Source organism: Mandrillus leucophaeus, unplaced genomic scaffold (assembly GCF_000951045.1).
Source record: "Mandrillus leucophaeus isolate KB7577 unplaced genomic scaffold, Mleu.le_1.0 Scaffold1154, whole genome shotgun sequence".
In the NCBI taxonomy this organism is placed as follows: domain Eukaryota; kingdom Metazoa; phylum Chordata; class Mammalia; order Primates; family Cercopithecidae; genus Mandrillus; species Mandrillus leucophaeus.
The window spans coordinates 323425-349596 of record NW_012099810.1 but is presented as its reverse complement, the minus strand read 5'-3'; the positions used below and the strand labels follow the sequence as shown (position 1 = coordinate 349596).

Below are 26172 nucleotides of genomic sequence, written 5' to 3'. Positions count from 1 at the left end.
TCCTGTAATCCCAGCACTTTGGGAAGCCGAGGCGAGTGGAACACCAGGAGTAAGGAGTGCGAGACCAGCCTGACCAAAATGGTGAAACCTCGTCTCTACTAAAAATACAAAAAATTAGGTGTGGCGGCTTGCGCCTGTAACCCCAGCTATTCCAGAGACTGGGGCAGGAGAATCCCTTGAACCCAGGAGGTGGATGTTGCAATGAGTCAAGGTCGCGCCATTATACTCCAGTCTGGGCAACAAGAGTGAAACTCAGTCTCAGGGGGAAAAAAAAAAAAATTAAATAACGTATTCATTTACTCCTTCATCCATCCATTTTATTGGCATTTATAAAAACCTCCATGCCAGGTCTCAGAGAAACAGAAATGAAAATGAGTAAGTTTCTCTTTTGAAAGAATCCAACCAGTCTGGCTGTTTTTTAAACTTTAGAATGTGTATGAACCACTCGTAATGATGGTTTAAAAATGCAGATTTCCGGGCCACGCACCCCACAATAGATTCTTCTTCAGCTGGGCAGTGGTGAGGTCTAAGAGTTTTCAGTGTGAGGTCTAAGAGTCTTCAGTGTTTTTCATGGTGATTATGACGCCTGTGGTCTATGGGCCATACTTAGAAAAACACTAATTAGACACATAGAAGCCAGAGGACCCCCATAAAACCAGCCTGAATGGACTGAGTGGTTAAGAGCATAGTCTTCGTATGCATTTCCGAGAGTCAGGCACCCTGAGTTCAGATTCTGCCTCCATGACCATCTGTTTGATATTGGGCAAATTACTTGACTTCTGTAAGACCCAGTTTTATTTTAAATAAAATGGGGACAATATTTCCCATCCTTTTCTTTCTTTTCTTTTTCTTTTTCTTTTCTTTTCTTTCTTTCTTTTCTTTCTTTCTTTCTCTTTCTCTCTCTCTCTCTCTTCTCTTTCTCAATCTCTCTCTTCTTTCTTTTCTTCTTTTCTTTTCTTTTCTTTTCTTTCTCTCTTTCTCTTTCTGTCTTCCTTTCTTTCTGACAGAGTTTCACTCTGTCGCCCAGGCTGGCATGCAGTGGTGGTGCTATCACAGCTCACTGGAGCCTCAACCTCCTGGGCCCAGGTGATCCTCTTACCTCAGCCCCATGAGTAGCGGGGACTACAGGTGCATGTCACCATGCCTGGCTAATTTTTTGTATTTTTTTTAGAAACAGGGTTTTCCATATTTCCCAGGCTGGTCTCATACTCCTGGACTGAAGTGATCAGCCCGCCTCAGGCTTCCAAAGTGCTGGGATTACAGGCATGAGCCACCATGCCCAGTCCAATATTTCCTATCTTTTAGAATTATTTTGAGAATAAAATGAAGTAATGTATGTCTGGCACATTATTTGGTACAGAATAGATGCTCAATACATAGTTGCAATAGCAATAATTATTGCTTCTGAAGGTGATATTATTATTGCTGCCATAGAGTTGCACCAGAATTAAGCTATATTAATCTATGTTAATTTAGATGTCAATATATTATGTTACTATACAGTAACAAAACAGATTAGCAGGGAGGGTGTATTTTCTAAAATAATTTGAAGATCTGTATTTTATAAGTCACTGTAAAAGGAAGCCCTCCTGAATAATGTTCCCCTTGGTTGTTTTTGCAAAGTTGTTTTTTGCTTTAAATTTAAGTAGTTTCAAAGACAAATAAGAAATACTCATAATCTTTTTCTCTCTACAATGTTCACAATTTTTTAAAAAGTTTAAATAATAATATCTGTCTTATGATAAGGTAATACTGGATATAGAAAATTTAGAAAGTGTGAAAAACACTTTAAAAATGAGAAAATAATCATCTAACTATAATTAAAATTTGATGTTTAGGCTTTTTTTTTCTATTATGGTTCGTGTCATCATTGAACTCAAAATACATGCACAATTTGAATTCTGTTTTTCCGTATGTATTATGTAGCAGGAATTTTCACATATCACACATAAGCATAATATTAATGACTGAATAATTCCATTTTTCTCACCCATAATTTAGGTCACCAGTCTCTTACTTTGGGAAATTTTACTGTCGTAATATATACAATAAGAAATAATTTTATACCGAGTGTTTATATATACATCATTTTTCTTTTAGATAGATTCCTGAAAACAAAATTACTGAGTGAAGGTTATGAATACTTTTAAATTTATAAGACATGTTAACAATTTTTTTTCATAAAGGTTTTGCCAATGACAAACTCCACCATCAGAAAAAAGTACCAATCTATCTAATAACTAGAGATACTAAATGTGCTTTGATTAATTTATTGGCCATTATATTTCTTTTCTACAAATTATCTATTCCCTCTTTCGTCCAGTTATCTACTGGAAACTTGATTGATTGTTTTCTCTGTTCCTTTCCATTCATTCCCTCCTTTCTTCTTTCCTTCTATCTTTTCTTTTCTTACTAAAAAGTCATTTTAGATTTTTCATGGAATGAATGTTGTATAATTCAGTATTCTACTGGTTAAAGCACAGTCTAGAAGTATGTTTCTGCTCTCTCTCACAGCAGTGTTATAAAAAGATTACACCAAATTTCACTTCATAGAATTTATCTTTGATGACAAATATATTAAATTTCCTTTCCCAGGCAGATCCCAAATGTGGCAGCTTTTACTGGCAGCATGCTGGATGCTTCCTCTTGGATCTATGTATGGTTATGATAAGAAAGGAAACAACGCAAACCCTGAAGCTAATATGAATATTGTAAGTCATTTGTTAAGAAAAAATGCTAAAATGAGGAATTATTCATATTTCAGCATTTGAAATACAACTGGGGTGCCTTCTCAGTTTTCAACAATTCCTCCAGTGACTAAATCTATGCTTCCTCTCCTGTTTCTTTATATGGCTAACTAATCTAAGAATTCAAAGATCTGACCCAAGTTGGGGCAGTAATATTCCATCTCCTAGTTTGAACTACTATCCAGTGGTGGCTTCCTAAAGAGAAGGTTCATGACTCAATACAGTGATCTCTATAGAGTATCTTTGAGTTTTCCCTGCGGTTTTTCATAGAGAAGTTTCTTTGATTTTGTGAACTATCCCAATGCACTTTTTTGGTTTAATAAGCCAGTGTTGGTTTCTTTTGTTTATTACCAAAGTGTTTTAACATTCAGGAATTCATATCAGAAGTGGAATGGAATAGTGTTAGGCAAAGAAAAAAAGGCCAAATGACAAAAATCTACTACAGAATTCATTCTGATAATATACTCCATTTTCCTATATAAACGGTGCACAATTGATTTCCTGTACCATATGTAAGTTGTATTAGAACCATAAAAATAATGAAACTGCCGAAGTTTTTTTTCATTAGTATCTCTTCTTGTTTCTCTCTCCAAAGTATCAAGCAAGTACCCTTGATCTCGTACCACACTGTTGAACTCACATAATTTTTCTCTCTCTAGTATAAGTGATTTTTAGCTTTTAATCCTTCTATAATGATAATAAGAACAATCATCTATAAAGCACTTATGTTAGGCATTGTTCTACACATATTACATATAATCCTCACAATGTCACAGTCTGTCTCCAGAGCCTGGGCTCTTCGCCGCTGCTCTATGTAGCCCATAATTTATACATGCATCTCTGTGTCTGACTTGGGAAAATGCATAATCCTTTGATAAAAGCATAAGCTTTGGAGTTAAACTTACTTTAGCATTAATCTGATTTTTATCTCTTCCTAGTATATAATCTTGGACAAATTGTTAATCTACCTGAATGTCAGTTTTCTCAACTGTAAATGGTATAATTCTATCTCAAAGGCCTCTTATAAGGTTAATGAGACAAGGAATGTAAACCTCTATGCAGAAGATAACCAATAATCACTAGTTCTCCTCTTCTTTGTATATCTGTGGGTGGGGTATCTTCTCTGACCCCTCTAGGCTCACTCTTTGCTCTTTAACACCTTTCTGTCTGCCAAGAGGCTGAACTGTAAGGACAGGTCAACAAGCAACCTTGCCTTTTGGTGTTTTCAGTTCAATTCAGCCAATGGACATTGTGAGCAGAAGATGGAAAGAAATAGGCCAGTAACGTTTGACTTTTTATTGTCCTGGCTTCCTCCCTGTGAAGTCAACTTAGACAAGCTGTCTTCCTCAATTTGGTTATCTCAGCTTGACTTTCTCCTTTCGGCTTCCGGTAACTGCTTCCTCCCCTCTTCTTTTAAGTCTGTTTGGTAATAGTTCACTTGTTATTAGCCACAGGGTACTCCACAATTCCCTGTGGTTTCCCTCATTAGATAACCATATAATTTTTCATCAAAACAAACTAGGGTGCTTTAATAATACCAGGCCAACAGGCAAAACCAGAAAGTGTCCTGAGCAAACAAGAATGTAGGGTCACCCCACCCAGACTTACCTATGCCTCTTTATGTAACTCCTAGAAATCCCTTTTAAATTATACTCATAGGAATATTACATGCCGTCACAGCACATAGAGTGATAAGCAGTAGGTGCAATTTAAAGTACTACATTGTGGCCAGGCATGGAGGCTCACACCTATAATCCTAGCACTTTGGGAGGCCAAGGCAGGGGAGTGAATGCCTTGAATTTAGGAGTTCAAGACCAGCCTGGGAAACATGGTGAAACCCCGTCTCTATAAAAACATACAAAAAATTTAGCTGGGCATTGGGGCAGGTGCCTGTACTTCCAGGTACTTGGATGACTGAGGTGGGAGGATCACTTGAGCCCAGGAGGCGAAGGCTGCAGTAAGCCAAGATCACACCACTGCACTCCAGCCTGGGGAACAGAGTGAGACCCGTCTCAAACAAATAAACAAACAAAGTACTATATTGTAATGCATGTGTAAAAATTAAGAGATTATAAAATGAAGGTATATATTTCCTTTCCTCTTTTTAGAGCCAGATTATTTCTTACTGGGGATATCCTTATGAAGAGTATGATGTTACAACAAAAGATGGTTATATCCTTGGAATTTATAGGATTCCACATGGAAGAGGATGCCCAGGGAGGACAGGTATTATTTATTTTGTTATAAAAGGAAAAATACTTAAAGCAGAGGTACTTAAATGTCCTGGGAGAAGTCAAGCAGTTTCTGTTCTGAAATCCTTAGCTGTCCTTTCCATTAGAGGAGAAAAATCATCACCCTCCACCTCTCTGTTTAATTAGTATAACTTTGAAGTTTTAAGTCACTTTTACATACATTGTTTATTTGGTCACTCCTTTTCTTCATGACTTCGTCTTCCTACCAAGCAAACACCAAAACACATCGTGTTCTTACCCTAGTGATACCACTGTCCCGTTTTGAAAATCAGAAAACTAGGGGTTATTCTTGATACCACCTTCTCCCTCACCTTCTACATGCAACCTAACATTGCCATCTATCAATTTTGCCTTCTAAATTTCTCTCTAGTCTGAAAACTTTTAGCTTCAATAATCATTCAAACCCAGGTTTGGACATAATGTCTTCAACTACTACGATGCCTTCTCACTGGTATTAAACCATTTGTAGTCAGTTCTGGACCCAAGTCTGTGTGATTTCATGGTTTAAAGTAAATATTACCCTATTAGCTCCCACCTAGCAACAGCTTCCCAGCTTGTCAAATCACCATCTGGTTGAGCCTACCTTCCTTCACTCCAGCCTCCACCATGTCCATCAGGGTGACCTAGAAGTCTGCCTTCAGCAGCTGTTGGTACAGGAGTATACCCAGTGCTTGTATCAGTTCCTCGAGCTTCTTTCAGGTGGGCAGCAGCTTTCTGGGTGGCCTGGGCACCAGTATGGGTCTGGGTGAGGTCTATGCTGGGGCTGGTGGTATGGGAGGCATCACAGTTATCACTGTGACTCGGAGTCTGCTGAGTTCCCTAAAACTGGTGGTGGATCCCAACATCCATGCTGTGAACATCCAGGAGAAGAAGCAGATCAAGACCCTGAACAACTTTGCCTCCTTCATTGACAAAGTATGGTTCCTGGAGCAGCAGATCAAGATGCTGGAGACCATGTGGAGCCTGCAGCAGCAGAAGACAGCTGGGATCAACGTGGACAACATGGAGAGCCGCATCAACCACCTTCTGCGGCAGCTGGACACATGGGACCAGAAGCTGAAGCTGGACGTGGAGCTTGGCAACATGCAGGGGCTAGTGGAGGACTTCAAAAGTACCAGGATGAGATCAACAAGCATACAGAGATGGAGAATGAATTTTCCTCATCAAGAAGGATGTGGATAACGCTTACATGAACAACGCAGAACAAGTAGTCTCGCCTAGAAGGGCTGCCCCAGGAGAATAGAAGATCCGTGAGCTGCAGTCCCAGATCTCGGTCACATCTGTGGGCCTGTCCATGGACAATAGCCGAGTCCTGGACATGGACGGCATCATCTCGAGGTATCCGCCCAGTACCAGGAGATCGCCAGCCGCAGCTGCGCCAAGTCTGACAGCATGCACCACCAGATCGAGTATGAGGAACTGCAGGCCCTGGCTGGGAAGGCTGAGAATGAGCTGTATCGCAGGAAGAGGATCTTCCAGATGAACCGAAACATCAGCCGATTCCAGGATGAGACTGAAGGCCTCAAAGGCCAGAGAATGCGGAGCAGCGTGAGTCCTTTGCCCTTAAGGACACAACGCTGAGCCTGCAGAGCTGGAGGCCACTCTGTAGCGGATCAAACAGGACGGGGGGCCGTAGCTTCTCCAGAACTTGGAGCTGATGAATGTCAAGCGGGCCTTGAGCATCGAGAGCGCCACCTACAGGAAGCTGCTGGAGGGCAAGGAGAGCCCGCTGGAGTCTGGGACGCAGAGCAGGTGTATCCATAGGAGTACCAGCAGTGGCTAACCCGGTGGACTGGGCTCGGCCTCACAAGCTCTGGCCTCAGCTATGGCCTGGACTCCTTTCAGTCCAGCTTTGGCTTTGGCGGGGGCTCCGGCTCTTTCAGCCGCACCAGCTCCTGCAGGGCCATAGTTGTGAAGAAGACTGAGACCTGTATTGGGAAGTTGGTATCTGAGTCCTCTGATGTCCTGCCCGAGTGAATGTCCACGGCAGCACTTCTCAGCTTACCCTTCCTGTGGCTGCCCCACATCCTGCTGCGGAGGCAGCTGTGCAGGGGAGCATGGGCAACTGGAGACCCACCTGACGCTCAGCCCTAGCTCTCAGCCTAGAAGGATAGTTTACTGCCTAGAGTACACCACTTGCCCTTGCCTCCAATTAAAAAACCAATTCTTTTTTTTTGTTTGTTTGTTTTTTTCTAAAATAGAGCCTCAGGTATCCTTAGGAATCGCTGCAAAAAATACCCTATTCATTCATATCAGTTCTGTGCTTAAACTTCATTAAAGCGTCAGTTCTAGCTCCCTACAATGCAGGTGGCTATCCATAGGTGGAAAAAAGTGAGCATTTCATTCTCTAGAAACTATTTGCTTTTGTTTTCTTCTCTCTCTTCTTAGTTCATTTTACACTTTGGCAGGTCGAATAACAAAACTTCTCAATATCAGAAAGACTACTTATTTAAAGAAAAACTAGATTTTTAAAGAGTGGAAGATATAATGGTGTTGCTGGCTTTACAGAGCCAATCATTTCCCAAAATAACTCCATAATTACAAATAACTTTGTAAATACTCGAGAGAACTTTTAAGTCTCTCCAAGCTTTTCTCTTTTCATTTCTATCACAGTTCCCAAAATGCATGAGACAAAAAGCTGTACAATGAGAAACTGTCTCTAATCTGAGATCCCTGGATCTGTCTCAGACTCAGATCACAGAGGCCTGATGATACTTAACTATTTAATGGTACTAAACTTTGGCAAAGTCAGTAACACCTCTTCTTTCCCTCTATTCCAAAAGGTGGAAAAATGGACATAGACTCTTAGTTCCTTGGTCCCGGTGGCTGAAGGCTCTCTGAGAGTACAACTTACTCTCAGGAAGCCACTCTAGCTCCAAAAGTGACCTGAGGTAGGGTCCTGAGATACCAACACAGCATCACAAACCATTTATAAAGCAGAGGAAAAGCCTAATCACTTCTTCCCTCTCTTCTCTCTTTTTCAACACTTTCTCACTTCCTTCTTTTTCCTTTCTCTTTCTTAGTTAAAATGTCCCTATTTGACATTGGGAATAGGATTTTTGTATCATATTAACAATTTTAAGCTATAAAGTTCTACTTATATCCTTGTTTTTTGCAATTCAAATGAAATGAAGCAGTGCCTATAAAAATTAGCATAGTGCTTGACATTCAGTGAGCATTCAACAAATGGCATTTTTATTATTTTTATTATTTTGAAAAAAATTTAAATTTTTAATCAGATGAGTCTTGAAAAATATAATGCTATTAATATAAATAACAGTAATAGAGCTAATATTTACTGTGCCAGATGGCCTTTTATATGTTTAAGTTCTCAATGAATTCTTATAAATACACGAGGAGATAGCATTTGTTATTATTTCCCATTATACAGATAGGTTAACTGAGGCACAAAGGAGTTCATGCATATCAGAAGGGATTTTGAACTAGGGCAATCTAACTTCCACACGTAAATAATACAATACATTATATATAACCCTTTACAAATGAGAAAATAAGACCGAGAGAACTTAAATAACTTACCCAAGTAAGTAGCTCAGAAGGGACTAGATCCCAGATTTGCCTGGCATCAGATTTTACCTCTTAACCTCTCTTCTATACTACAGAAATTCAGGAATGAGATTTTTCTTGTAGACACTGAGGAAGTTCAGACATGAAATTCTTGTTGCCTGTGTTTTGCAGCTCCAAAGCCTGCTGTGTATTTGCAGCATGGCCTAATTGCATCTGCCAGTAACTGGATTTGCAACCTGCCCAACAACAGCCTGGCTTTCCTTCTGGCAGATAGTGGCTATGATGTGTGGTTGGGGAACAGCCGAGGAAACACTTGGTCCAGAAAACACCTTAAATTGTCGCCCGAATCACCAGAATACTGGGCCTTCAGGTAAGGAGAAACCTATTAACGAATACAGTGTGTACTCTGCTCATGTATATGTATGAACACCTAGTGATTTTTGCCCTTTTTGGGTCCAAATGCACGCAGTGGAATCCACAAGAAGGAAACAAACCTTTCTTTCTCTACCCAGACTTTCTTCACAGGCTCTAAAGAACTGTCATTATTATTGCATGACTGTTTTAGAATTCCTGCCTCCTTCCCGGTATCTGTGTGTGGGTGAGTGTGTGTATGTATGTTCTAAGGGAAGTAAGAAGAAAGCCTGATTACAGAATGGCTAAGCAACAGTGTTGCCAGCAGCAGCGCCAGGGATTGCTGTCTGCTTCAGAAGCTACGCCTACCTGGTTACAGGAGCAAACCCATGCACTGGCATAGGAGCTAAGAACCATGCCTTGGAGGTCATGAAAACCCTGTGTTCCTTGGCTTCATTGCCAGCCTTCTTTCTGGAAAGCACTGGTATTTCCTAATTCTATAACCATAATCCATTGCACCCTTGCAAATGACTAGAAAATTCCCTAGGTAAGTATTTATTAAACTATATACAGGATCAGAAGTAACTGAGGTCATTGTTAAATATGCGGATTACTGGGTCTCTTCCCAGGAAATTCTGATTCAGTCAGTCGGCTGAGGTCTGCAAATCTGTTTGCTTTATTATTCTTTTAGATAAGCATTCCAGGTAATTGCTCTTTTCATAGGAGCTTGGTAAACCTGTTATAGAATTAAGTGAATATGACTAGCCTTGCAAGAAAAGCATCAGTAGGCCTTGACAAATCAAATTTTTCTGATTTCAGTTTCTTAAAAATGTTGACTTGCAATCAAGGCGTTGCACCCTTTAAAGTTGCATAGATGCCTAATATCATATATTGACACTAGTCTTATATTTTACAAAATCAAAGTATTTATGTTTTCACTGAATGTGTTTAAATGTTCTAGGCCTAACAATGAGATGACTTTTCTAATTTGTTATTCTTTCTTTTTGATAGTTTGGATGAGATGGCTAAATATGACCTTCCAGCCACAATCAGTTTTATCATAGAGAAAACAGGACAGAAGCGACTCTACTACGTGGGTCACTCACAAGGCACCACCATAGGTGTGTTTGGGGCAGATGTGATCAGAGAATGTCAGGGGCTCTTCTTGCATATTCATGGAAGGGGGTCAGTATTTCTTCTGTCTGTGCAATCTCTAGCTTGAGGGCTTGACTTGGGAAACCATTTCCTCTGGCTAATTTCTGAAGAGTAAATAAAATAAGAATGACAATAGAGAATTTTCCCTCAATACTAAATTTGGAGGTTGATACATAAGCCTGAAAGAGGGAGAATTATTCATATATTCGTTTGTGCTACCAACAAACATTTGTCAGACACTGTTATATGCTGAGGAAGCAGAGATAAATATGGTATTCATTCTTTCCTTGAAGATCTCACAGTCTAGTGAGGGACACTAGAAAGAAAGCAGAGATTACAAAACTCAGCAATTATATGCTACAATCAGTATGACTTTTAGTTGCCAGGGAGGCATTGGAGTAGGCCAGATGTGGGTAGGGCTATGTTGGCAGTGTTATGAGGCCTATTTGTCCCCTTACTGTTCTCACTTTGGCTAGAGGCCTTAACACTACCAACAGGATTTCCATCAGTCCGTTTTCTATATCTTAATTATAATCAGGATTCTGGTGTAAAGCAGGTCTGTACATACTTGTACTGTATCACACATCTCACATACATTCTCTTATTGGAAACTGCAAACATCTGAAACCACTATCATCCATGCTCCACAAATGGTTGAATTGAGGAATCTGTTCTAATGGTGATATTCCCAAGTAACATCTTACATTTCGTATCTTTAATAAAGATTACAGACACAAAGGTTATAAAGGTCAAGTGCATATAACTTACATACATTTGACTTTTATAAAAATCATCCTATAAGGATTTTACCATTCACACTTACAGACTGAGAAAACCGAGACTCACACAGGGAAGTAAATAGGAAGTAGGAAATAGGAAGTAAATAGGAAGCCAAATTTACAGCCCAGTTTTGTCTGATACCAGGACTATCGTCAAGCTGGAATGGGCTTTGGAGTTTACCTAGACATGCCCCACAGTAGATATTTGAACCCTCTCTCCTTGCACTCCCCAGGGACAGGAAACACTTTATTCTGAATTAGCCAATTCCACCCTTGAGAAATTGAGAAATTCTTCTCTACAAATGGTAATAATTCTATGTTGTTTTTTGTTTTGTTTTTAACATGGCTACATTTACTACAACTTACAATGAAGAAATAATTATGTGAAAACTATGAACTAGTGTCTTCTTCCATTTCAGCTTTTATAGCATTTTCTACAAACCCAGAACTGGCTAAAAGGATTAAGATATTTTTTGCACTGGCTCCAGTTGTCACACTGAAATACACCCGAAGTCCTATGAAAAAACTAACAACTCTTTCCAGGCAAGTAGTCAAGGTATGTGACTTCCCAAGTTTTAATCTGAAATAACTAAAAGTAGCTTTATTTCCACTGATTTCAACAGAAAACCAATGACATTTTACAAACTTCTGAGAAAATAATAGGTATTCAAGATAATCCATATAAGTTCACTGATGATGTACGCAATCTTATTAGCAGAGTTCAGGGAACTCCCCCTGTTGTTAATCTACCCTACTTTCTTCAACTATGTCTAGAAACATGTCTCCTGTATCATTCCTCAACCACAGATAGAGAGAGCTTATTTGATTGATTGGTTTGTTGAATTTAGCGGATTAAATTTTTCTGGTGATCCCTAATTTTTTAGGGGCAGTAGTGGTTGAGTTCACAGCATGGAATCAGATGGTGTGGGTTTGAATCTCATTTGTATGATTTGCAAGCTGGGTAAATCTGGTCAAGACCTTAAGTGCTCTTCATCTGTAACGTGGGGATAATAATACTTCTCACTCATGGGGCTACCATGAGGACGACGTGAGTTAATACAGCATATCCTTTAAAACAATGTCTTGCATACTGTAAACCTTTAATAAATGTTAACAATTGTTTTGGCTATCATTAGTTTTATAGGACGTACCCTCCTCCATCACTAAATGCCCAACCTTGTTTCATTTCCTGACACTTTACAGGCTGTCATTTTGACAATTCCGAAAACCCAGGCAAAACTCTGGGCCCCCTGATCTCCTCTAGTTGACAGCTAACTAATCTGATCGTTTATCTAGTCCAGGTGAATTGCATTGCATGGGTTGGTGTGTTTTCTTCTTGTATTTTAACATGGGCTTCTCCCATGGTAATAACTCCCATGGTGGTGATTATACAGTTCAGTGATTTCAATGAAAGCAGATGAAAGTGAAACAATTCTGATAGAAGCCCAAAGATTTACAGAAGATTCCTGTTGAGAGCTAAACAAATTAGTCTATGGTGATTGAAGTGCCTATCTATACATCCCAGAAAAATGGGTAGCAGAAAAACCACCTGAAAATAACACAACATGCTTACATTGCCTGTTGGTACCTGGGCCTCTTATACCATTGAGACTTCACTCTGGCCTGCTCCTGCTATTAAGTAAACAATGTCAGACTGTTCGCTAAATTATTTCAGTATTCCCACACAATTAAGAGATATTTTAGGACAGTGGGATCTTTCCATTCCTCTTCATTTGCACAGCTGTCTTCAAACTTCTGCATTCCCTGACATGTGTAGGATGTGGTGTACAAGTTAATCCAGCCAAAAGATATCTAGGAGCTACTATTTCAAGGCCCTGGCATTAGGAAACAGCTATGTCTACAAGGAACCTTTTCAGCTCATTGGTATGAGTAAAAACTAGGGTGTATGTGAGAGTAGAATGGGATTCAACCAAGGAGGTATTAGGAGACAACGGAAGAAAGCAGTGTCATGTCTAGGAGTTTAGACTTTGTTCTGTTAATGATGGGAGGCCATTGAAGAATATTAAATAGAAAAGTGGCTTGATCAAATTTGTAATTTTAGAAAGATTGCCCTTTCAAAATTATTGTTTTATTTATTTATTTTTTATTATACTTTAAGTTCTAGGGTACATATGCACAACGTGCAGGTTTGTTACATATGTATACATGTGCCATGTTGGTGTGCTGCACCCGTTAACTCATCATTTACATTAGCTATGTCTCCTAATGCTATCCCTCCCCGCTCCCCAAACCCCACAACAGGCCCTGGTGTGTGATGTTCCCCTTCCTCTGTCCAATTGTTCTCATTGTTCAATTCCCACCTATGAGTGAGAACATGTGGTGTTTGGTTTTCTGTAGGGACATGGATGCAGCTGGAAAACGTCATTCTCAGCCCTTTCTAAATTATAACTCCAATAGAGTAACTATAGTACCAACAGAAGAACTGCCACATGTGACCTACTAATTCCTAGTAGAAATTCCAGTATTATAATGATAGAGCAAAAACTTTGCTAGGTAAACTCAGAGAAAAGCAAAAATACTTCTAGCTGTTGGAATCACAACAGACTTTTTGGATAAGATGGCATTTTAGTTTGCACTTCAGGATAACATTTCAGTATAGAGTGTGGTATAGAAAGGCTTTCCAAAGCAAGAGGGAAGCATGAGCAACATTGAAGTGGTGAAGCTCAGGCCATGGAAAACCACATATAACTCACTTTACTGGAGTTTTATATTAGTATTAGTAAAGGACAGTATGAGAAATCATGTTGGAAATGTAGAGGCAGATTATAAAGGGATTTGAGTGTAAAATTAATGAGTTTGGAATGTATTCTATAGGTAATTGGGGAGCATGGAAATATTTGCACAGAGGAATGACATGCATAATGCCCCTTTTTAGAAAGATTCCCCTGGGAACCAAATGTAAGCAGATGGGGGTAAAGGACATCAAGAAGGGTGAAAGATTAGGAGAATAATGATGGAGTTATCGTTAACACATCAGTTGATAGATACTGGAGACTGGAACAAGAGTTGTGCAACAAAAAATAATCTATAAGATGTGACAATGAAATGATAGACAATGTTTAGGTATGTTTTTGACTTTTTGAGGAAGAGACTTTCTTTCTCCTCTCCTCTCCTCTCCCATCAGCCAGATGCTCGCAGGAATGCTTGGTGAAAGGGTTCCTTTTCTATGGGAGCTTCTGGACTGAGACAATTTTTCTCTCTCTCTGATTAGCACTTCCTTTTTCATTGATGCTGCCAGTATTTTCAATTGCTCCATTTCTATTACTTCAACTCAATTCATGAGAGTTGAATTGAATTGAGTATAGAGGATAAAGATTTAAGTCAGACAAAACTAGGTTCACACTCTGCCTCTGCCTCCTGCCAATTGTAACCTTGGACAAGCCTCAATTTTCACATTGATAGAATGAGTAGAGTTTGTTAAGTTGAGAAATTCATTCATCCATTTCCCCTTCCTCACATCTCATTTTGTCCCTGGACATTTATGCCTTGGTGTTCTTGTCATTCTACTTTCTTTCTGACTTACAGATTGCTTTGATCCTTTGCTTTTGACATGTCTCTACAACATTAAAGATTGTTAGTACTGTCTCCATTTCTTAAAAGAAGAACTTGAGGCTCAGAGAGGCTAAGCAGCCTGTCCCAAGTCACCCAGCAAATGGATGGCAGAGCCAGAATTTGAACCCAGATGTGACCAGGCAACCCAACCAATGGTCTTTTTTATATGTGGTGGTTTTTCCACTTTTTCAATGCCAACCTGAAGAAGCTAGTGAACAAGGGTGACCAGCTCAGTGGGCTGTTGGGGGCTGAATCCAGCCCATGTTCTGCTTAGCAAGCCATGTGCCCTGGCATGGGGCCATGTTGCCATAAAGAGAGGTGCCTTTTCTAATTCTCACACATACCAAAAGAGCTACTAGAAGGAGACTGGCTCCCTGCTGTTATGTGACAAACATGCCTCCTCCAGAGCCAACTTGGAATTACATCTACAAGTTGGCATGATTGCTACTGTGTACATGGGTGCTCTCCTACTGGCTGGCCTCATTAATATCCTCTCTTTTAAGTTAGGGTAAAGGAGAAATTATTCGCCTTTGGGTAAATGCATAGTAATTTTGCTGAGTCACGGGATATTGAGGTAGAGTGGAGTCAGAGAATGTCCTGCTAATTTACTCTGTATTTGGGAAAGCCAACTCCAGGTTTCAGAACAGAGAACCAAGAATCCATTACGGTAGATGTCACCTGTTTCTTAACACTGCATTTTCATTGTTGATTACTTTTATGAACTGGCTATTTTCTTTCACATGGATTTGTTTTGCCAAGCATGGATAACTAAGTTATTGATAAATAAAAATAAATTTGTTTACTAGTTAAAGTCAGATCCTGCCTTTCACTTTATTTATTCATTTGACAATCTATTTAAATTGTCACACTTGAAAACATGAAGTAAATGTCAACATTATTTTAAAAGATATGCTCCTTTTATGAGTGTATGCTGCTACTATTATTAAATTATTATGGGGACATTTACACAGGAAGAATTACAATTTGGCAATTTAAATTAATTATCTAGGGTATTATCGAAGTGTCCTAGTGATTGTGATAAAATGAAGAAGAGTCTGGAATCAATTAGATAATATGTATAAGGCTTATTATTACTTTCCAGACCTAAATAATTGAGAAGTGTGGTTTGAAGTAGTTTAACATATTGTTGTCCTTCCTTTCCCTTCCCTTTTTCTTCTTCCTCTTCTTCTTCTTCCTCCTCCATCTTCTCTCCCTCTCCCTCCTTCTCTTCCTCTTTCCCTGCCTCTATCCCTCTTTTCCTCTCTTGGGCATGAAGCGGAGTATGAAATCTTGGTACTTCATATATTCCATTAATATTCCATGGAATATCAAATATTCCATTAAATAAAGATTATATCTGCCTATATAAGACAATCATTTTTAAACTCAGAATTTAATAAGCTATGAACAGTAGGAATTTACTTGATCTAGTTTTCTAGATATAGTATAAGATCTTAAAGTGAATTAGATTTTAAGTGAATAAATGCTAGTTATTACTGTTCTTTAGTTGTAATATCTGGTTAATAAAGAATTCCAGAAGAAATGTGTGTTTATTTTTACTGTAAATGGGTGTTTCCAAAGTTTTAAGAACTAAAAAATATCTTTTTAACTTTATATCTAGTTTATTATGCTAATATTATAAAACTAGTAGCTGTGAAGCAAAGGAACTTGCTGGCAACACTGCCTGAAATTCCACTAGTAAAGATTCATTTATGTGGGTTAAGCTTTTGTCTATAGAAAGAATTCATTAAAGGATTCCAGAAGGAATGGCTCAAATCTGTATGAGTCACTAATTATGACAGTAATAATAATTACATTAATTTATATTTTAATTACATAATATTTTCATGTGTACTAGATGCTAGGAACTGCACTAATTGTCTTTTAAACATGACCTACTAACTTTACAACAGCCCTGCCTATAAGAACATTTTTCAATTTTATAGATGAGAAAATTTATAATAATAGAAATTTAAAACTCTCCTAAGGTATAGAATGTGTTTGAATCCAGAATGAAACACATGTATGCCTCACTCCAAAGCCTTACAAATTTCCTGTGGGAACTAGTTTCTCAAGGGGCATTCTAAAAAACACCCCAATTAAGGGTTTCTGGGAAAAGCCATTAAGAGGTGCATTGGAAGGATTACATACCTAATAACAAGCCTCATGATTTCACTAAGGACCAACACTGAGCAGATGTCACCTAATACTGTGCAGTCCTTCTTTGAACTACCTCTTTCTCCACTTTTGATATCCACGTCTATAAGATTTGATGGTTTTAAATTATCTTGTAGGTGTTGTTTGGTGACAAAATGTTCCACCCTCATACATTGTTTGACAAATTCATTGCCACCAAAGTGTGCAGTCGGAAGCTATTCCATCGTATTTGCAGCAACTTCCTATTTACTCTGAGTGGATTTGATCCGCAAAACTTAAATATGGTAAGTGTAAGTAATTGGGTCTGGGAAAACATTTGTTTTGTTGCACAGAGGTAATGAAAGTTCATTCTGGAGTATATGGCAACTGCAATTCGAGGTTTCCTTTTTGCTTTTGGAATGTTATCAGTACATTCATGGCTTCCAGTGAGGGTTGAGAGTCCACTTGCTTTCACAGGAGGATTTGAGAAGAAAGCTTTACTGCCAACAATTCTCATCTCTTCTTACCTGAAACGTCCTTCACTTAGATAAAGGCTATGGGTTTGATATTTATCTTGCTGTGCTTGAGCCTTATGTCATATTCACTGAAGTAGAATATCAGGGGATGAGTTCAGACATTTGTATTTTTATTTTTACCAATTTTCCACTTTCACAGTTGATTTGGAAAGTTATTTTATGAACCACTTACTTTCTTAACCCAAAGGGATAAAAGGAGAGATGGTTCTTCAACAACAGCTACAAATTTATTGTTCAAGGGGTACTGAGAAGGATCAGTGTCAGCGTTCTTGTCAAGTAATGTCTAACTTAACTGAGATATTTTCCATGATGACCCAAGGAGTTGGGGGAGGGAGGAGGGAGAGAGAGGAGATGTGTTTGAAACCAGAGGTAGGATCAGGCTGAAGTTGGTCTCCACCTCTCTCACAGACTTCTGCCCAGAGCCTAATCTTCCAGTCAGTGGAAAGCACTGCTTAAAATATTTCTTGCTTTCAAGAAAGATTTATAAAAGACTTTTTATGCAAAACATGTCTTAGCCACTGCCTTTCTACATTCCTCTCTCACTTTCTCAATGTACAGTGGAAACTATGCTTGCCTATCACTTAGATGTAAGGATATATATATAGGTGAAAGCATATCATGTAGATAGAGCTGAGTAAAAAGACCTTGAAACAAACACAAACGAGTGTATTTTAAAAGCACCCTCTCAGCATATCCTAAGAGTTTGCTAAAGAAAGACATCACAAAATAACACCCTTGACTATTCATTGGCCCTTGCTGTCCATATGGACACCTTTTTTCAGATCACCTTTTGTCTTCCTGCCAAAAAGCAAGGCTTACAGAATATTACAGCACCTTCACGGACATTTGTTTCAAAGAACCATAACCAGGGGTGCATAAGTAATATTGGTGGAACTTTGGAAAAATACACATGTCCAGAACTCAACCTTTGAGATTTTGATTTGTATTCAGTACATTTGGATAGCTTAATAAGTAGGTTAAAATATTTTTAAAGCCCTAAGATGTTTCTGATGCTTACTGTGGTTGAAAATAACTCTTTTTATTTTAAAAACAGTGCAGTTGAAAATATAAGAGAATCAAGAGTTTGTGTGCGTGTTTTGTTTTTGTTCTTGTGTGTGTGTGTGTGGTTGTTTATCCATAAGATATCTAAATAAACCGACTGAATTAATTATGCCACACAAACTTTCAGAGTCCTGTAGAATATTTACCACATTTTAAAATTCAGAAAACAAAAGGTAACATTCAGATCTATTATTAGCGCCTTAGGGTCAACAGCTCCCTTTGAATGTCCTTTGGGACTTAACATGGGGTGAAGGAGAAGATCACTGGGGTTTTTATCCTTTAATCTCCTATACCCTTGAACCTATGGGAGTTGAGTCTGGAAAAAGATTTCCTTTTGTCTTTGCCCAGTGGGATTCCCCCTGTAGGTTTGAGGACAGGACGGAGTCGGTGGAGGAAAATGTTCTTCTAAGATGGGCTTCTTTGGTTAATATGTCTTCAGATTATATGGTACATGTTTTTTTCCTTAAAGAAAGGGAAAAGAGGCTGGGCGTGGTGGCTCACACCTGTAATTCCAGCACTTTGGGGAGGCCAAGGCAGGTAGGAGATCAAGACTACCCTGGTTGACATGGTGAAACTCCGTCTCTACTAAAAATACAAAAACAAAATTAGCTGGGCGTGGTGGTGCACACCTGTAGTCCCAGCTACTCGGGAGGTTGAGGCAGGAGAATGGAACCCAGGAGGTGGAGCCTGCAGTGAGCTAAGATCGCACCACTGCACTCCAGCCTGGGCAACAGAGCGAGACCCCAACTCAAAAATAAAAATAAAAAAAGAAATAAAGAAAGGGAAAAGAGGAAAAGAAGAAACTTTTAAAATTTCTCTCAAATGTTTACTTGTGGTATGATGATATGATTAGCCTTTAAATGAGAAGTAATCTCTTTGCAGAGTCGCTTGGATGTTTACTTGTCACACAATCCTGCGGGAACATCTGTTCAGAATATGCTGCACTGGGCCCAGGTACGTGCTTCTTATTCCTGCTTGATGCACACATACCTCTGTCTTATTCCTGCGTGATGCACACATACCTCTGCAAGACCCTCAAGGAGTGCTCTCAGAGAGCTCACTGCAGGGTTCTGCAGGCACCTGCCACTGTCACATTGATGTTTTTGGAATCAGCATCAACTCTTCATTTTTATTTACTTCATTCCCACTTCTTCTCCTTGTCCTCAGTGTCTGGGTTTTGAGCATGGTTCTCAGATATTCTGACTGAGTTCTGATCCTTAGATTATTCCAAACTGCATTTCAAGGGAAGGCTTTTATTTCCTCTTTCAGACAGTCATCAACTCTAATAGAACTTTATATAAAATGATGCATCTTATTCCAGAAAGAGCTGTTCATCCTCCAATCAATATATGGGGCATTTGAGAATGTGGAAACGATGCTTTATTCAGAGCAAACTGAAAGCTAGGGAAGAACTAAAATGGATTTATGGCTTATGTTTTTATCCTCAGTTAAAGTTTTATTTGTTTTATTTTGTTACTCAATATACAGAAAGCTCAGAGATAAGTCTAATTCAATTGGTTTGACTTTCTGAGCCTTGTGTGTGTCTTTGTGTATGCATGCACACACATGTGCACGCACATTCATTTGTTTATTATGTAATATTTGCCTATATTCTTGGCTGATGGCAGTCACAACGCCTTTTGAAAAGTGAACAAAATATAAATAATTCTATGACTGGGAGAGGGTTGGTGTCTTCTTAAAGGTTTAATATATCTGAGACCCCCCCCCAGGAATTTGCATTTTAATATATACCCTAACAAATTTGCTCCTTGTTTTAGACAATCAGTACTATAGATAGCCTGAAATACTAGGTGAGAATTTCTGAAATACTTGGAAGAGTTTGACCTCCAGGATATAAGGCTTCAAGTTCCTTTAAGAAGAAAGATGTTCAGGATATAGGGCTTCCTACTGATGAGGAGACAGATAAGTCCTCTTATGAGCATGACCTTCCAGGTAGTACACGTTTAATTTCACAGTTTTTGAGCACTTAATGTATGCTCTTCTTGCTGCTCATACATGTGATTTTATTCAGTCTCACTGAATTATTATGACAACTTTTTAGTAAAGGCATTGATATCCCCCCACTCTACAAATGTCATAGCATGTTATTTATTTATTTTTTGAGACAGGGTCTCAAAAAAAGCATGCAGTGGTACTATCATTGTACCCAGGCTGGAGTACAGTGGTACAATCATGGCTCACTGTAGCCTTGACATGCTGGGTTTAAGCAATCCTCCCATCTCAGCTTCCTGAGTAGCTGGCACCATAGGCATGCACCACCATGCCCGGATAACTTTTGATTCTTTGTACAAAGATGAGGTCTTGTTTTGTTGCTTAGGCTGGTCTTGGACTGCTGGACTCAAATAGTCCTCCCACCTCAGCCTCCCAGAGTGCTGGGATTATAGGCGTGAGCACTGCGTATGGCTGCCTATTCCTTATACATTTTACAATTGACTTCACTTAAGAAAAACTTTTCCCCTTTGACAGAAAATCCTCTTCAGGATAGAAATAAGTGGGGATGGTGGGGGCATGGTAAATATTTGGTTATAAGTTACATAGGCAGCTAAGGTAAAAGTGATGATCATGATGATGGTAGTAATCCTAGTGAAAAAAAGGTGTTTGTTGGGTATTACTAGGTGCTACATGCTTTATAGATGTTACCATAATCTTCACAATCCTAAGAAATAGTGTTACTATCATTCTCATTTCACAAATATCTTGCTTTGAATCACAGATTCAGTAGTCTATTAAGCCTGGATACAAACAAGGTGTATTAGTGTCTTTCACACTACTATGAAGAACTACCTGAGACTGGGTAATTTATGAAGACAAGAGGTTTGATAGACTCACAGCTCCACAGGTTGTACAGGAAGCATGGCTAGGAGGCCTCAGGAAACTTACTATCACAACGGAAAGCAAAGAGGAAGCAAGCACGTCTTACCATGGCGGTGCAGGAGACAGACAGCATAAAGCGGGAAGTGCCACACACTTTCAAACAACCAGATCTTGTGAGAACTCACTCACTATCACGAGAACAACAAAGGGGAATCCCGCCCCCATGATTCAGTCACCTCCCACTAGGCCCCTCCCCTGACACGTGGGGGTTACAATTAGAGATGAGATTTGGGTGGGGACACCCCCACTAGGCCCCTCCCCTGACACGCGGGGGTTACAATTAGAGTTGAGATTTGGTTGGGGACACAGAGCCAAACCAAATCAGCAGATTTGATCCTAGAGCCCAAGTTCCTAAGTACTACATCCTATTGCCTCCCATTTCTAAAAGCTCGCAGAATTTCAACAGCAGCAGACTGCTGCCTCTCTGAATATAAATCATGATGGGAATAATTTTAAACTAAAAATCAGGACTAAATTAGTAAGTGGGAAAAATATCTGAGATTCAAGCTAAGAAAAGAAAACACAGAAGAGTCTGAGAATAATTTAATGAAGTGCTTGACATAAATGTCAAAGTTATCTGCCTCATCGATCCTTCGTGGGTGGCAAATAACAGAAAAATGAAATGCTGTATATATGAATGTCCTTATATTCTAATACTTGAAGTTTCAATACCAAAATGCAAAAGTAGTCATGCACAGTGTCTCAGTCAGCCCATGGCTACGTTATGCACATCACAGCAGGTGGCTTGCCCTGGCATATGGGAGGCAGACAGCAGCCATGTACCTCACACACAACTGGGAAAGCTCAGTAGGTGAATATTTCTTTTAATAGTGAAAACAATGTTTAAGGATAGGGAATATAATCATAACAGCTTAGACCACATCATGAGGATAAGGTACAAAGTTGTATAATAACAATAGCAGTAATAATTTTTAAATGTAAGAAATTTATAGTTAATGCCTTTAAAAAATTATTTAAATTCCTGAAGCAAAGATATTCAAGAATCATTCAATTTTGCATCTTTAAAAAATATTTCTGTGTGCAGCATGATAACATTTAAAGGCATTGGATTTAAATGAAAAAATCTGATGATTTTCATTGGAAAGATACAGGAATGAGTAAAAGATTGTACCAATTCTGTGAATTACGGTAAGAGTTATCATTTTTTATTACTTATTTTCTTAATCTTTATTGAAATTTAGCTTACATTTCTGAAGAGTGGGGCATAATGTTAATCTTCTTTGTATATTTCTTCTGTCTGTCTTTAAATGTACACTATTTTCTTATATTATTTTAATGTGTTCATTTTATTTTAGGCTGTTAATTCTGGTCGGCTCCAAGCTTTTGATTGGGGAAACTCTGATCAGAACATGATGCACTTTCACCAGGTACAAAAATAATCCTCATAATCAGTTCCATGCTGCAAATGAACTAACAAAAATAGTATCCACTCATTAAGCACCTGCCACTTCCATTTACCACACTGGATATTGCTTATTGCTGTTCTCACAAGCTGCTTATTGGGTTCTTGCCATGTGCCACATCATTATTTCTAATTCTTACAAGGACATTGCAAAGTAAATATTATTATCCCTATTTTTTTCAGAGGTTCAGAGAGGGTAGGTAAATTACCAGAGTTATTCAGCTAGTAAACAACCAGAGAGAGGGGCTCAAGATGGGCAACTAGACACAGCCAGGAAGAGCTTCTCCCATTAAGAGACAAGACCATCAAGAAGATTGGAACACTCTGAGCAGATCTTCAGAAGAAAGGCATTGAGAGTGAATGGAGGTAGGATGCTGAGCCTGGGCTAGAGGGAGGATTCTGGGAAGCCTGCACGGGGTTGCTGAGCACCAGGACTCATTCCAGGCCCTGAGTAGCTCCTGGGGAAGAGGTGAGTTAAATAGCAGTACAATGGCCCACTCTTACTATGGACATAGCTGCAGGACACCCCACAACTCCCATAGACATTTGAGCTAGTAGGCAGAGCTGCTTGGAGAGTTGGCAGGGACAGGACTCTTGCCTGTGCAAAGCCAAGAGGGTTTGGTGCAGGAAGAGCTGCAGTGAAATACGGCCAGTGACATCCATTCCCCAAGGCTCGCCAAGCTCCTCTAGGTGGCATTGGCCTTTGTTGACTGTTGAACCTAAACAGAACAGGGCTATCTTACCCATGGGATGGGGCCAGTGTGATCTCAGCACATCCCTGTCTGCTGGCCTCTCTCAGGTTTCCTGCCTGGCTGCACCCGCTTGCAGCACAGCCTCACATGCCCAACCAGGGTGCTTCCCCAGTGGTCACTGCCATACCTCCTTCACTGGCAGATTCTGCCTAGCCATAGGAGAGCTTTTGGAGATGGGCCCCTACCAATGTGAACATACTTGCAGTCTCCCATGACTGCTTTGCAAGCATGCATGTGTGCAAACCTTACCACCACCACTGCTACGATGAAGTGCTTTTGCCCCGCCTCCCATCAGAGTGTTGTTGCCAGTATATGAGGAACATCTCAGCCTCTCCGGTACAGTAGTGGCCAGAGAACAAAGCTTTGCACATGGTCCCACCTACCAAGGTTATAGCACACAGCCCAGGAATGCTGAGCTGAGCGTTGGCACCCTGAAGTCATTCAGAAATGAAGCCAGTCAACTAAACACAACTTGTATCAAGGGCTTCAAAGAACATAAGAGCAAAAAGCCTCATCCAAAGGACAGCAACTTCAAAGATTAAAGGAATATCGGCCAAAACAGTTGAGAAGGAATCAGTGCAAGAACTCTGGAAATTTGAAAAGGCAAATGACCTCTAAATGACCACACTACTTTTCCAGCAGTGGTTCTTATCCAGATGGAAGTGACTGAAATGACAGATACACAGTTCAGAATCTGGATAGCAACAGAGATCACTGAAATTCAGGAGAAAGTTGAAACTCAGTCCAAGGAATCTAAGGAATCCAGTAAAATAATTTAACAGCTGAAAGATGAAATAGCCATTTTAAGAAATAACCAAATTGATATGATAGAGCTGGGAAACTCACTATAGGAATTTCATAATATAATCAGAAGTATTAATGGCAGAATAGTATGGCAGAATTTCAGGAAAAAATCTCAGAGATTGAAGACTGGTTATTTCAGTGAACCCAGTCAGACAAAAATAAAGAAAAAGAATTTTAAAAATGAACAAAATCTGGAGAAAATATGGGATTATGTAAAGACACCAAACCTACAGCTCTCTGGCATTCCTGAAAGAGAGGGAGAGAGAGCAAGTAACTTGGAAAACATATTGGATGATATTGTCCATGAAAATTTCCCTAACCTCACTGGAGAGGTCAACATTTAAATTTGGGAAATTCAGAGAACCCCTGCAAGATAGTATATAAGACAACCATCCCCAAGACATACAGTCATCAGATTCTCCAAGGTCTATGTGAAAGAAAAAATATTAAAGGCAGCTAGAGAGAAAGGGCAGTTACAAAGGGAACCTCATCAGGCTAACTGTGGACCTTTCAGCAGAAACCCTACAAGCCAGAAGAGATTAGGGGCTTGTATTCAACAGCCTTAAAGAAAAGAAATTCCAACCAAGAATTTCACATACAGACAAACTAAGCTTTATAAGTGAAGAAGATATAAAATATTTTTCAGGCAAAATTGCTAAGAGAATTTATTACCACCAGACCTGCCTTCCAAGAGGTCCTTAATGGAATGCTAAACATGGAAATGAAAGACTGTTACCAGATACTACAAAAGCACACTTAAATACATAGACCACTGACACTAGAAAGCAGCTATACAATCAAGCCTACATAACAACCAGCTAACAACACAATGACAGGATCAAATCTACATATATCGATATTAACCTTGAACGCAAACAGGCTAAATGCCTCACTTAAAATGCAAAGAATTGCAAATTGCATAAAGAAGCAAGACCTAACTGTATGCTACCTACATGAGACCTATCTTGCATGCAATGAAACTCGTAGGCTCAAAGAAAAGGGACGGAGAAATATCTATCAAACAAGTGAAAAGAAAAAAGACCAGGGGTTGCTAATCTTGCTTTAGACAAAACAGAATTTAAATAAACAATTATCAAAAGGAACAGAGAAGGGCATTAAATAATGATAAAGGGTTGAATTTAACAAGAAGACAACTATCCTAAATATACATGCACCCAAGACAGGAGCACCTAGATTCATAAAACAAGCCCTTAGAGACCTACAAAGAGACTTAGATAATCACACGACAATAGTGAGAGACTTCAACACCCCACTAACAGTACTAGACAGATCTTTGATGCAGAAAACTAACAAAGATATTTGGAACCTAAACTTGACACCTAACCAAATAGACTGAGCAGACATCTGGAGAACACTCTACCCAACAACAGCAGAATACATACTCTTCTCATGTGCACATGGCACACACTCTAAAGTCGACCACACACTCAACCATAAAGCAATTCTCAACAAATTAAACAAAAACTGAAATTATACCATATACACTCATGAATCACAGTACAATAAAAGTAGAAACTAAATACCAAGACAATCCATCAAAACCATGCAATTATAAGGAACGTAGACAACCTTTTCCTGAATGACTTTTGGGTAAATAATGAAATACAAGCAGAAATCAAGAAATTCTTTGAAACTAATCAAAACAAAGATACAATATACCAGAATCTCTGGGACACAGCTAAAGGAGTGTTAAGAGGAAAGCTTATAGTGCTAAACAACCACGTCAAAAAGTTAGAAGTATCTCAAATTAACAACCTAACATCACACCTAGAGAAACTAGAAAAACAAGAGCAAACCAACTCCAGAGCTAGCAGAAGAAAAAATAGCCAAAATCACGGCTTAACTGAATGAAATTGAGATGCAAAGAAATACACAAAAGACCAACAAAATCACAAGTTGGTTCCTTGACAGAATAAATAAAATTGATAGGCTGCTAGCTAGACTAATAAAGAGAGAAGATTCAAATAAATATAGTCAGAAATGACAATGTGGACATTACCACCACCCCACAGATACACAATAATTCCTCAGAGACTATCATTATCACCTCTACACACTGGAAAATCTAGAAGAAATGCATAAATTTCGGGAAGCATAACACCTCCAAAGATTATATCAGGAAGCAATTGAAACCATAAACAGATCAATAACAAGTTCC

At 39.1% G+C, this 26172-nt stretch overlaps 1 protein-coding gene across 1 annotated transcript in view; it reads left to right on the top strand.

The window, feature by feature from the left end:
- The first annotated feature begins 2606 nt into the window (after positions 1-2606).
- Positions 2607-26172, top strand: part of LIPK (lipase, family member K) — a 29627-nt gene continuing 6061 nt past the window's right edge. Inside the window, exons 1-8 of the mRNA XM_011998214.1 lie at positions 2607-2711; positions 4856-4973; positions 8699-8897; positions 9890-9999; positions 11232-11368; positions 16680-16826; positions 19002-19073; positions 22331-22402. Coding sequence (XP_011853604.1) covers positions 2607-2711; positions 4856-4973; positions 8699-8897; positions 9890-9999; positions 11232-11368; positions 16680-16826; positions 19002-19073; positions 22331-22402 — 960 coding nt within the window. The remainder of the gene's footprint in view (positions 2712-4855; positions 4974-8698; positions 8898-9889; positions 10000-11231; positions 11369-16679; positions 16827-19001; positions 19074-22330; positions 22403-26172) is intronic.